The 12,847-nt window shown below is 42.1% G+C and overlaps 1 protein-coding gene across 2 annotated transcripts in view; it reads right to left on the bottom strand.

The window, feature by feature from the left end:
• The window catches only part of THSD1 (thrombospondin type 1 domain containing 1), a 20,364-nt gene extending 9,560 nt beyond the window's left edge, over nt 1–10,804 (bottom strand). For both annotated transcript variants that reach the window (XM_009642618.2, XM_009642619.2), the window contains exons 1-2: nt 10,737–10,804; nt 4,379–5,344 (exon numbers count right to left, since the gene is read on the bottom strand). In XM_009642618.2, the coding sequence (XP_009640913.1) occupies nt 4,379–5,344; nt 10,737–10,794 (1,024 nt within the window). In that variant the 5' untranslated portion in view covers nt 10,795–10,804. The remainder of the gene's footprint in view (nt 1–4,378; nt 5,345–10,736) is intronic.
• Nucleotides 10,805–12,847: the final 2,043 nt, after the last annotated feature.

Genomic DNA, 12,847 nt, shown 5'->3' with positions numbered 1-12,847 from the left:
CTTTCCCTTTGCTGGCAGCAGCTGCACTTCTTATGCCCCGCTGACCTCCCAATAGCTGGTTTTTTGACAGTTAGCGGAAGTCAGATGAACAAAATTCATCTCTGCTGTTGGCAAGTGCAAGAGATTTCACTGGAGTCACACCAAAGTTGAAAACAGTCTCCAGAGTGTAACTAAGAACTGTAAAAGAAAGTTAATTAAAACCATAAATAGGAAGAAAATATGCCCATTTCTATGCTGTAGCATTAGTGATTAACTTCATCAATCTCATCCTGAATGTTTCAAGTGGGATGCAGGTTAGGACATGGACCATCCTCCTAAGGAGTGCAGAAGTCTCGCTGCTGGGGACATTTAAATCCCAGACGAGCAAAGAACAGGACAAAGCATTGAAAAGAATGAGCTTGCAATGCCTCTGCTGCTGAGTAAGATGATCTAACAGAGTTTCCTACCTCAGACATTCAAATAATCCTGTCAAACACAGGGAAAAATTAGCTGCATGACTCTCCCTAAGTCACCTGTGTGAAACAGTTAACACCCCACTGAGATGAATGAAGTGACTCACATCTCGCTGTTATTTTTTCACAGGTTCTCCAGCTGCAGTCTACAGAAACCCACGCAAGTGCTGGCCCACATTTAATAGATGTATTCCCCACCTTTAATATATTCACGGTCTTAGATAGCACAAGATTTTTTGCAACATTCATTCTGGGGGTGATGGCCTGGGCTGGAAGAGCTGCTGTCCTGGCCCACTCAAGGCCACCAGGAGCCTTCTCCTTCCTACTCCAGACGCAAGCCAGACTCCTGTTCCACAGGCTGGACTAAACCTGCCTCGGATGAGGAGTCAAGAGCCAGACTGACAAAGGGTCAGGAATATAACTGATGCCCAATCTATGGAAAACGGGTGTGGCAAAATAATCTTTTATCTCATCCTCTGTCGTTTGGATGAAGAAAATTTTAATGATTTAGGAGCTTCGATCTTTTACAAGACGATATCTTCGCTTCATAATAATAGAGCATATGCTAAATGAAGTAGGAACTGGCTGAGTGACAGATTTGATATGCAATTGTCAACAGAAAACCATCACTAGTGGGAATGCATTTGGAGAGATTCCAAAGGGATCAGTATAAGGCTCACTGCCATACAATGCTTGCCTAGCTGACATGAAAATAAATATAAAACCATTACTGAGAAAATATGTCACTCCTGAGATGACATAAGTAGATAGTGCAGTTGTATGGAGCAATGTAGATTACTTGCTAAGTTAGGGTAACTCAAGCAAAGTAGATTGTACATGAGGAAAAGGTAAAATGTAGGAAGAAGAAATAAAAATCGTACCTGCAGGATGGTAGAAAGGTCATACGCAAAAACACCTCAAGAGGAGTTTACAGCGTAGAAGTTATGGCAAAATTAGCTGATGCAATCGGTGGAAATTAAAGCAGAAGAGCAGTAAGTAACTGCTCAAGAGGCATCGGTGAGGATGACTTCAGAACACAGCACCCAAAGCTGGTAACCCTGTCATCAAATAAAAGGACTCTTTAAAAAAATGGAAGCAGAGCCAAAAAGAGCCAGAAAATTAATCAAATCCTGAAGAAAATACCTTCCAATCAAAGACTTAACCTTTTCAGTTTATTAAAAAGAACACTGAGATTATCTGGAAGGACTGAGATGATCTGGATGGGCAAAAGCCTTCGCAGGGGGAAGACAGTAGATAGGAAACAGCTGTCTCCTCTAGCAGAGAGCAGCAGAGTAAGAGCCAGTCACCAGAGGATGAAGCTAGATGAGCTTTCGTTATGAAACACACAAGAGTTTCCCTTTTTTTTCAAAAAAAAAAACCAGTCAGAGCAGAGTATTGAGAGAAATTGCCAGAAGCGTCTCTGTTTTGTGGTGCCTTCAACAAAAGACTGGATAACCCTCTGGAGGATAAGTGGCAGTTGAATGCAAAGACTAAGTTGTGGGACTCAACACCAGGGTAACTGGATGAAAAGTGAAGGCCCATGCTGCGCAGGAGCCCAGACTACAGGATTTATCACCTCTCCCTGCCTTAAACTGAGTGAGTTCAGGAAGTCCAAAGCAGAAAATATATTTTATGTGAACAACTATCAGGCATCCAGGTCTACGCACAGTGCCCTGCAGCAGGGTGAGAGACACGCCTGAGCCCATGAGAGGGCTTTCCGAAACAGCCGGGAGTCAGATGGCCATCACAAGCAGCACAGGTTCACTCTGCCTGTCGTGGCTTCAGGCTGATGCACCCCTCCCAGAACACCCCGCTCCTTTCAAATGCTGCCTCCGGGCTTTGAAGTCTCGCAGATACAGGCATGAAGTCAGATGTGCTGCAGTCTAATTAATTTCAGGTTGACATTTTATTTACGGCTACGCGGTGTGGTTTTGCTTTCATGGGCTTTGTAGATTTGACACTTCTAACTTGGCAGCTATTGACTTAACTCTGTTCTTCACAGGCGTAGCCTGATTCTTTCGACTGCAGTTGTAAGGATGGTGCTATCATGGAACCCAACGAAACGAAGCAGATTGCAGGGACTCATTGCTTAAGGTGGATCTCATCAATTAAAACAGTAAAATATCGGGCACAGAAACATATCTATGTCATACCCTAGGTATTCATCTGTCAGGGTAATTATCTAAATTGCATCAGTGTAACGTACCACCCAAGCACAGAGAAAGAATTAGAATTCTCTCTTCCTTTTTCCTTGAGAATTATCTCCATTAAGAAAATAATATGCTTTCATTTTTAGATAGACTTTTTTATGCCAAAGGAAGAGAGAGAGTGCCAAGAGAGAATGCAGATGGGAAGTTAAGATGAAGAGAACTATGTACCAAGTTCGGCATATGGTGAAAATAGAGGTCATTTTTAGTACAGAGTGTTAATTAAAGAGCTAACAGTTTTAGAATTTATGAAATAGCACAAAGTAAGACCCCATGACACTAAGAACCTAATTAAGGTAGGCAGTGTCTGGACTGTGTGCTGTGGAGCATGTCCTACACTCCTGGTCTCCTGATGACCCCGCTCAGAGACCTGCCCATGAAGTGCAATGACCCTTTTTTGGCTCAAGTTCCTGCACTTCCTTTTCAGGGAGACCAGGGTGGGGAGGTGTAGAAAACGGTGTGCATCTCAAACCTTTCAACCCAAACTCTTTGAAGTGTTTACATGGCAAAGACTAATTCATTACGTATGGACACAAGCCTGCTCCCAATGAGAATGTTTACTTTTCTGTTTCAGGGTGTAGGCAACACAACCCAACCTGACCCAACCCCAACCCCCTCGCGCATATACAGCCTATCCCTATATACAGTATATTTGGCTCATCTGCTTCCTCTGCCATGTGACTGTGATTTGTAGACTCTGCCAAACTATGGACTGCCACCTCTGAAGATGTATAAATATACATAGATGTATAGATAGTCCTTAAACAGGGCTGAGGAATGGGCTCAAGCTCTGTTTTGTGGTCATATTTAACCGTGATCACTCCTTGATCCATGATCGTTCATACTTCTGCCAACCAGCTCTCTAGCCCAGACCATGCCTGGTCATGGCCCAAAGGAATATATGGACCACATACCATCCCTAGTTGGTAGTTTGTATGACTCTAATCTTTTCTGGGAGGAAAAATTTAGCAATACAAATGTGACCCATGATCTGCCATGTGGCCTCATGGGTCAGAAAATGCACCCTGTTCTGTTTTAAGCAGCAGCAGAGACATGTTTTGAAAGGCTGCTTGAAAAACCCACAAGCTGTTTAAGTGACACAACAGTGTCTTTCACTATGGCCAAATCCTGATTCATCTCACAAATATTTGTGTATCTAACAGGTAGGACTCTCAACTCCTACAGCAAATGGGCTGGAGAAAAAGACAATCAGTATCCCATGTATCTTCTATACCCATGAATCACCCTTACGAGATGCCTGTCTCTCTTGACTAAAAAGCTAGACAACTACTTAGTGTTGGACTCTTGGCTTTTAGACACTTAAATGTAGGTAAGCCTAATCCTACTTATAGTGCCTCCAGTGGGCCAGAGCTTCTTACCTCACTGAGAGGGCCAAGTTTCAGTTTTAGCCGGATGAGATAGATACATCATTCAGAATGCCCCAAATGGTTTTGGTTGGTACTCAGTGTTAACTTAGTGCAGTTTTAAGCTACCACAGTGGCATTTGCTACCAGATGTCCTTGTGTATGCCTCTTCATAACAGCCCACTCCCATCTTGTTGCCATCTGCATATGACATTACAACTATTTTGTCTGGTATAGGAGACCCAAAAAGTAGCTATTCAATAGGAGGCAGCACAATCAAACCCATTTATCATTACCCATGTTGGCCAGGAAGAGTGCTCATTTTGGCTAAAAGAGGACAAACATCAGTACAAACCCATATTCCTTTGGATCATCATACATTCCTTAACTCTTGTTGGGAAATGACTTCGATTTGAGAAGTTCAAGAGGTCAAAGCAGTACTTGTTCTTCCCCACATCAAACAAAGTGCAGTTAAATTCTGTCCTGTTGTCCCCTGGTTGAAGGGTGTTTTCATACAGCCAAGTTGTTCTTTGACTAGGATGCTTGAGAGCCTCTTTATAGACGACAATTTTTCCACTGATGGAAGTGCACGGTGGAGAGACTACAAAGACCTGAACCAAAGTTTTGCACATTGCTTCTGGTGCCACAATCAGTCTGTATCCAAATTTGTGGAGGAGATCTATGGGTCCTATAGAGGCAATAATGGAATGTGTTTCTAACGATTTCAGTAGCACAGTGATGTATGTTTCTTGACCAACAGGTGGGCAATCAAACTCTACCCACTGGGACCTAGAGAGCGGGATTCCTTTGCTAGTTCTAATGCCCAGAGTCTCATTAGAGCTTACTCTTCCGAATTCATAAAGGGTGCTGGTGAATATCACATCCAGTGAAATCACTGTCTTGTTCATGGCACACAACTGCTCATTTGTAAAAAGTCCAACCTGAAGGGAGCTCCCAAGCACCTCTGAACTCTTGTTCAAATCAATGTGAAATACGGGCCATTCCACACGGAGGGTGGATGCGCTTCTTCTGCTCCACTGGGCAGCACTGCCGTTATCGCTGGGAGAGACCATTCTGAACAAGAAGTCCCCAGCACTCTTGAAATGGAAACACTCAAACTCTACCATCCCCTGGGACTGATTTGCTGGTAGTTGTTTTCTTGCAATTATCTCGTTGGTGCTGGCATCCAGCAATAGGATGGAGAGATGCTCTGCTGTCACATTACCACCACTGTAGTACTGATACTCCACAGACACGGTGTCATTGCTGAAGGCTACATGACCTGGGCGCTCCAACAGGAGATACTCCACTTCACCAAGAACTGAAATGAAAACAGTTTCACAACAGTGTTAAGAACCAAAAAGACAACTGATTGTTCATCTACCTTATGGAACAAAACGAAGATTTATGAAGTGGATATTTAAGAAATGGTTCTTAAATTTTTTGAAGTGAATCAGTTCACAGAAAAAGATTCTAGCTATAGCAATTAAAGCTCACCACCTCTCCTTTGTGCAGGGACGTGGTTTGGAGCAGCTCAAAGTACATACACTGCAGTAACAAGCTCAGGAAGGTTAAAAACAAGGTTTAAAACAAACAAACAAACAAACAAAACCCCAAAAGATTCACAGAAAACTTTATTTATCAGGACAGATTCTCAAACTTAACTTCTTTCACCTACAGATTCTGAAAGTTCACTTCACAGTGGCCAGCTGTTGTTCCGCTTACTTTAGCTATAATTTAGTGAAAAAAGGACAGTAGTTTCTTAATACAGAAACATGAAAAATGTCCCTCAAATTAAATAAAATAGGAAGTCTGCATGATGCTTTTTGAAGCCTCTTCTCTTGCTCTGTCTTATGAATCTTTCATTTTGCTCATTTGCATCACAGAGACACTTGAGTGAGAGAGCTGAAAATAACAGTGATGGTGACTGCAGCACTTTTCTTGTCTCAGATGTGGTGCAACATGTCTAAATGACATCATTTCATTATAAATGGCGCAGTCTTTTTAAACGCACTTCTTGCATGGCCATGTTTGTGCAAGTTGCCAAATTATCCTGAGACGTGCTGTAACTAGTGGGCATAGATGATATCTAAAGCAATGGATTGGGAAAATCACATTTCCGTTCTCAGCTCAGCTAGCTTTTCTGCATTGCTTGAAACTTAAGGATTTCAGACATAGAAAGGTTACCTGAAAAATGGGAACTGCATGCATCTCTCCCAGATACAGAATGTGCTGTGAGACATCTTTATTTAATTAATTGTCTGGGAAACAGCTTCAGACTTTTGGATGGAAGGTGCTACAGAAGTGTAAAACTTCAGTTAAAGCAATCCTTTCATAAGTAGGATCAACTAACAATACTTTGACTTGTTAAATCTGTTACACATGTCTTAAGATTACTTCAAAGAAACCTTTGCTGGAAAAACACTGCAACTGCCAAGGCAAGCACTCACCAGTCAGGAGTAGCAGGACTCATCTCACATAATATTAGACGCCTACCACTCTAAGCTTCAATTTGAGTTAGTCACCTTGGGTTCACTTTCTTGCCAGCAGGGAAAATTTTCAGGAAGAAATTAATCTGACCAGCTATAGACATTTACATCAGGGTGAGGTGCAGCGTGCACTAGAAGAGCCTATTACTTTCCACCAGCTGTAAAAAATATCCAGCTCCAACCACATCCATAAAGTCCGAATGAAGGTGCCATGCACAGCCTCACACATATAAATCATGCATATACTCTTACATATATGTACTATAACTCAGTCTTTAATTTGCATTTCCACAAGATGCTGGATGGTGCTCGTTACCAGAGGGCTCTCGCGTTCTCTTTCTTCCATGGGTGGTCCCATGTATTATTGACTGCACACCATCCAAAATCCATCCTGATAACACAGAATTATTCATTTCCCCCATGGACTTCTCTATTGTGCTCTTATCATAGTATATTAGTGCATTAGAAGTATTAATGAGTTTATCCTTCCAACAGCCCCAAAAGATGAGAGGATGTCAGTATTCTTGTTTAGTGTGTTAGGAACCAAGGCACAGGCACAAAGGTGAAAACTATTAAGTTATCAACCAATTATGGATGCCCTAAGAAATCCAGGACCTGATTTTAAATACAATGGTCCTTCAGACATCCAAAGTAGGATCCCATCGATCCCAGCTGTGGTGAGCACATAGCACCCCAGCAAACCTGATCACAACTCAGACACTCAGGGAATAGGAAACAGATCCTGAATGCCTGTGAAAAATGGCTCTTTATGAATTGCCCAGCAACACATTCTCCTTGTTCTTCATGTTTTGGTTCTATCAGCATCTGTGCCTGCCCATATTCTCCAGTCTCGTTCCTACCATCACCTACTGTCAATATCTCTTGGGTACTATCCTAACTCCATTACCATTACCACGGTTCTCCAAACTCCTGCCTTCATCTCTTTGCCTTATAGCTCTTCTACCTTCTCCTGTTCCTTGGGCCTGCAACTAACTCCAGCAAGTTCCCACCTTTCTTGGTCACTGCTGGCATGCCAGCAGAGAGCACAGACAAGCAACTCTAGTGCCCAGTATTACAAACGGGGGGGAACTCTGCTGCCCTGGGCTGGAGCACACACAGTATGGTGCGGGGCTGGCAAGAGGAGCCAGCGGGAGTCGGGACACATTAGACCCTTCAGAGAACCTCATCACTAACTCATCTGCAAGGACTTAGACCTAGGCCAAGTCTGGGTAAAGCTTCGTAACAACAGCAGAAAGCATGTCCCAGGCCACCAGGCACTCTAACAAACATGAAGCTCCCACAGCTGCGTTAGGGTTTCCCAGCGAAATGGTTGCAAGTTGCTGGGGTTTTGTTTCTTTGAGTATGGGCAAAATGAAGCATTTCTCTAAAAAAAAAAATTGGATAGATTCAACTTAGCTGAAACATTATAAGGGAAAAAGAAATCAGACTATGGCAAAAACCCAGCATGAAAAATCTCTATGTCAAGCTTTAAACTTACAGCAAAAACATTCAAGTGATAGTAATGAAAAGCATTGATGTTTGTACCTACTGCTCTATTGTCCTTACTCTCTTTTACGACTGCCTTGACTCTCTTGCACTATTGTTTATTTGGAATGGCTCAGATGCGAAGAATTAACATCACTGTGTATGTGTGTGGGAGGACTGGAGAGAGGCCAGGGGACGGCCATGTAGCTCCCATCAGCCCTAATGCAGATCACTTGGGAAGTGAGGAAAGCAAGCATTACGGGAGGATGCTGTCGCAGCATTGCACAGCTCTGGCTGGTGCACCCCAGCTCACAGCATCCTTTCCCCCATCTTTGGTTAATTACACAAGAACTTTGCACTCGTGGACAGCCCACATAGCAGTTTTTCATGATGCTCCAAAAGACAGAAAAAAAGTCAGAAGTAGCCAGCTTCCACTGCAACCTCCTTCAGCTGCCCTCCAGCCTATTGTACGCACATGACTGTGTCACATGCCAAAACTTGGTCCCAGTTGTTTGGACAGCCCATCAAGGGCAGCTTTCAATGCATTTGTATATTTTTGGTTGTCATTACAATGGTCTCCCATTGAATGGGGCCTGGCTGCGGCGTCAGCAACCTGCCAGAGGAGCCTCTGCAAGAACTCATGTTAGAAAGATCAAAAGGAAAGTCCTTGTTTTCATTGAAGAGTGAGAAGAATTATTTGAGGGTGCTATTCTGATACTTATTTATTTTTAATTGTGTTTAAGCCAACTTGGGTTGTGCTGTTGGCTTGTCAGCCACCAGTAGAACAGAGCTAAGAAGAACGAACACATCAGAAAAACTGATAAGAAATGAAACTACTGTTTTGTTGTACGTTAGGGGTTTTTTTTAGCATTACAGTAATTTTCCAGGGCATACTGGATCATTTAAAAAATAGTCTTGGTCTGAAATAGAGAAGTATGAGTGAAATAGTTATCTAAAAACTATGTACACATGAGATACTCAAAGACGTGTATACGTAGAACTGTTTGTAAGTCATTTTCTGAATTACGGACTACCCTTTAATTGGAAATAAGGCAAAAGATACGCCTCAAGTTTGCAGCAGAGATTCAGATCGTTAACTTCACCGGTAGGTAGGTAGGTAATTACCTACTGTGCCATGCTCTATAAAGTTCAGGAATACTATCTTTTCCCTCTGAGTCAACTAGTTGTGAATGCCTGCAGGACTGGCTCACCAAGAACCAGTGGATATTGCAATCATTCACCTCTCTTCTTGGGTTAAGTGAATTTAATACTTACCTTTGCTGCATTCCCCACTCAGTGCAGTGTTCCTATCTTGGCTATTTAACTTTGTCTTATTAAAAGAAGAAATGGTACTAAAAGCCACAGACGAGTGTCTCTGCTTCTACTGGAATTAAGTTCATCTAAAAGATGGCACTTCTATGTTCTTTACACCTTCTCATCATCCCTTGTTCTAGAGCAGAGATGGAGAAAACGTAGAAGCATGAGTAGCTGAGCATACTTACTTATTATAGGCAATGAATGAGTACTCAGATTTTTATCATTCACTCAAGGAAAGCAAACCGCATACATTTTTGGTCCATTCCTTTCCTTTATAAGATATCTTCAGCCATTTGGTGTGTGAACTACCCGCTACCACAGCTCATTCCGTAAGCAGGGACTAAACCCTTTTTCCATTTTGTTCATGTTATAGACATTTCAGCAGTGCATGGATTAACCCTCTAGCATGGTTTGACAATGTACTGCAGCTGTCAGAACAACACCTCCTTTTAAATTAGGGATGTAATTTTTGAAAACATATGTATTATTTAGGAATTAAGAGTCCCATTTGCAAAATTTCTAATTCACTGTTCAATAAGGAATTAATTCCCTTTGCAAATGTATTTCCTACTTAGTGCAGTCTTGGAAAAGATATGCTGCCATGCACAGGATGTCCCTCAGCTTGTAGACATCTTACAGTTGTCTAACTTGAACTTGGATGTCCAGCCTCCCTCCTTGGCAGCTGATGGTGAGAAGGAGGTGCTTTCTCATTCCACACATGTCAGACTGCAGATGGGTTGGAGCTGCTTTCAATATGTGCTGATTTGTGCGCGGACTACTCAGATGAGACTGATTGCCTCTGACTAGCTGCCTAATTTTACATGACTAAAACTGAATGAATACCCTCCTTTGGCTTCTTATATAGTCAGAGGAAAGAAAACCTCTGTTGTTCTCCAAGTGGCAGCTGAGGTCCATTGGATGGGGGCTCACTCAATCATAGGAGGTTGCCTGTACTGTAGATACTTACACCCCAGCCAACCACCATAGATTCCTTTTATAGTTAATGGAGAGAAACAGGTAGTTGTATGGCACAGTTCTGCCCATCCTGGTATGGATACCTAAAATAGGTCTATTTTTGGTAATGTTCATTAAATACTATGAAATGTGAGTCTTACAAGAGAGCAGAGTTCCAGTTACTGCTTCTAACACAGTCCCTTGACAATGCCCACGGAAATCTGTTCCTTTATCTTGTTTATTTCTCTGAGCAAATTTACAGCAGGAAAGGTTCCTGCCCTACAGGAGCAGTTTATGCAAGCTGTATTTTCCACCTAAATACTGTGTAAGATCTAGACTGTATTCTGTGTATATCAGTGGTGGCTTCTGTAGCATCTGATTTCAACAGATCACCCGGAAACAGCACCATCCAAAACCACCTTGTGAATACACATCTCGCAGTTTTCCCTTGATAGCTCTAATACTCACCATAGTCACAGAGCACTACTAACAATAGATTTGAAAAATCTTTCAACATCTGTTTCATTCTGACCAGTGAGATCCCGGGTCCTTTTACTCCTCATGTCCCTTCTCCAGCTCCGAAGTGCAGGCACTTTTTTTCCAAGAACACCTGAAAGTTAAAAAAATTACAGCTGTGTTGACTTTGCTTCATAAAACCCAAGAAGCCAGACATCCCACTAATAAGAAAAAAAATTCTCTATTAATCAACACTTTTCTCCCATTTACTTAAAAATTATTAATACTGTATCAATAGATCTGAATAAGCGCAACTACAATTCACTGTACAATACATTTTCCCTCCTGAAATGTCAGGTCCTGAGACAGAACACCAGAGACAGGTCACAACAATTTACCTTTGCACTGCGGTAACTGCTGCTGTGCATGGCTTATATTAAGATCAAGACTCATGATAGTGAAATAATAAGTATTTTATACAAAATGTAACTCTGACCTCAGCACATACCGATACTGGAGATTTATTGCTGCCACACAATTTGTATCACTTACTGTCAACTGCTTTCAAGCATGACACACTCAGCAGAAAGCTACCATTTTGATCCTCGAACTGCCCTGTTATTCAGATCTAGTAACTTAGTTATCTTACTAGATTTATAAAAGATCTATAACTGCCTTTTATGTCATTCAGACTGATCAGATGGAGAAGGTGTCCACTTTTTTGCCCATAATTTTTAAGTTTACATTCTCTGCAGCCTTGGTTAAGCCAACAAAAAATAGAGTGCCTTTTGGCAAGTTTCACAATTTTATGTCCATGTGCTTTAAACTAGTCTTTATGAGTCTTGTATCAATCACATAGAACAGGTTGGAAGCACAATGATAGCAGCCAAACCAACAGTTTGCTTCAGAAACAGAAGTAGGGGAGAACCTAAAAAGAGAAGATCTAGCTCAAGGGAACTGTTCTCAAAATACAAGAACTGCTCTTTTGTATCACATAGGAGTGCCAGCAAGTCAGTCTTACTGTGCTCACCGTAACATAAACATGCAAGAAAGTTCTTGTTCCATAAAGTTTACAACCTGATTTTATGAGAGAAATCTGGCACCAGAGCAGGCAGAAGTTAGGAGGGAACAAAACTGCACAGCATAAAGGTAAAACATAGGAACCAGGTATGGCAAAGATCAGGTACATCTTTAGGAATCACAAATGAGGTATTTCATCAATTACATTGCTAGACGTGTTGAACTACGAGACAGCAGACGTGTTACGTGAAAGCTTTTTAAACCGTTCTCTGTGCCAAGTGGCTGGAGAGAATAATTTCTGAGAAAAGACTAACAGCACGGCTTTGCTCAGTAAAAGCCCATTACAATAATAGCTGTACATATCTGAAGGGAATAATCATCATCCGGCCCACGAACTTGACAAGGCTCCAGAAAGAATTAGATAGGGACAGTGATACCGCCACCACCCACAATTTCACTTGATACGCCGTAAATTACAGGAAGACAAACCTTATGCCTCAAGACAGGGGCGGGATGCTAGCAGAGGGCGGCGGAGACCAGCCTGCCTCCCCGGGCAGCCGCTCCGTAACTGCCCCCGGCTACCGGCAGCAGGCACGGCATGGCATCGGGCACATCATCCTTTTCACGTATCGGTGTTCTTGATCATTAATCAGTTAATCAAAACAAAGGATCAAAATGGTCCAAGGAAGAAAAAGCAGGTTTCATTTAAAAAAAAAAAAAAAAAAAAATTGCCTTGGCCGCTAGCGTAACTGCCCAAGGAAAACAGCAGAAGTTAGGCGGCATTGCTGTAAACTGCTCTGAAATAGAGGGGGAAAAATGCTTTGTGGGCCACAACCGTGATTGTGCTGGATGATTTAACAGGTCTTTACCATTTCTAGCTTTCCCAGCTGTGTATTTTTCAAATGGCTTTTACAAATACTTCTTTCAGAGAGTCACACACAGACAGGTGAAATGAAAATAATCCTAATCTCAGTCTAACGAGCGACACGCTGCAGAGAGGAAACAAGGCTATGGAAGGGAGAACAAATCCTTGGGAAGAAAGAAAAAAGCCTGCATGGAAGAATGCTCTCAGTCAAGACAGCCACCTTGCATCTTAATTTGTG

Source organism: Egretta garzetta, unplaced genomic scaffold, assembly GCF_000687185.1.
Source record: "Egretta garzetta isolate BGI_Z169 unplaced genomic scaffold, ASM68718v1 scaffold377, whole genome shotgun sequence".
NCBI classification, from domain to species: Eukaryota; Metazoa; Chordata; class Aves; order Pelecaniformes; family Ardeidae; genus Egretta; species Egretta garzetta.
Note: the sequence above shows the minus strand (reverse complement) of the source record. Positions and strands in the feature narration are given on the sequence as shown.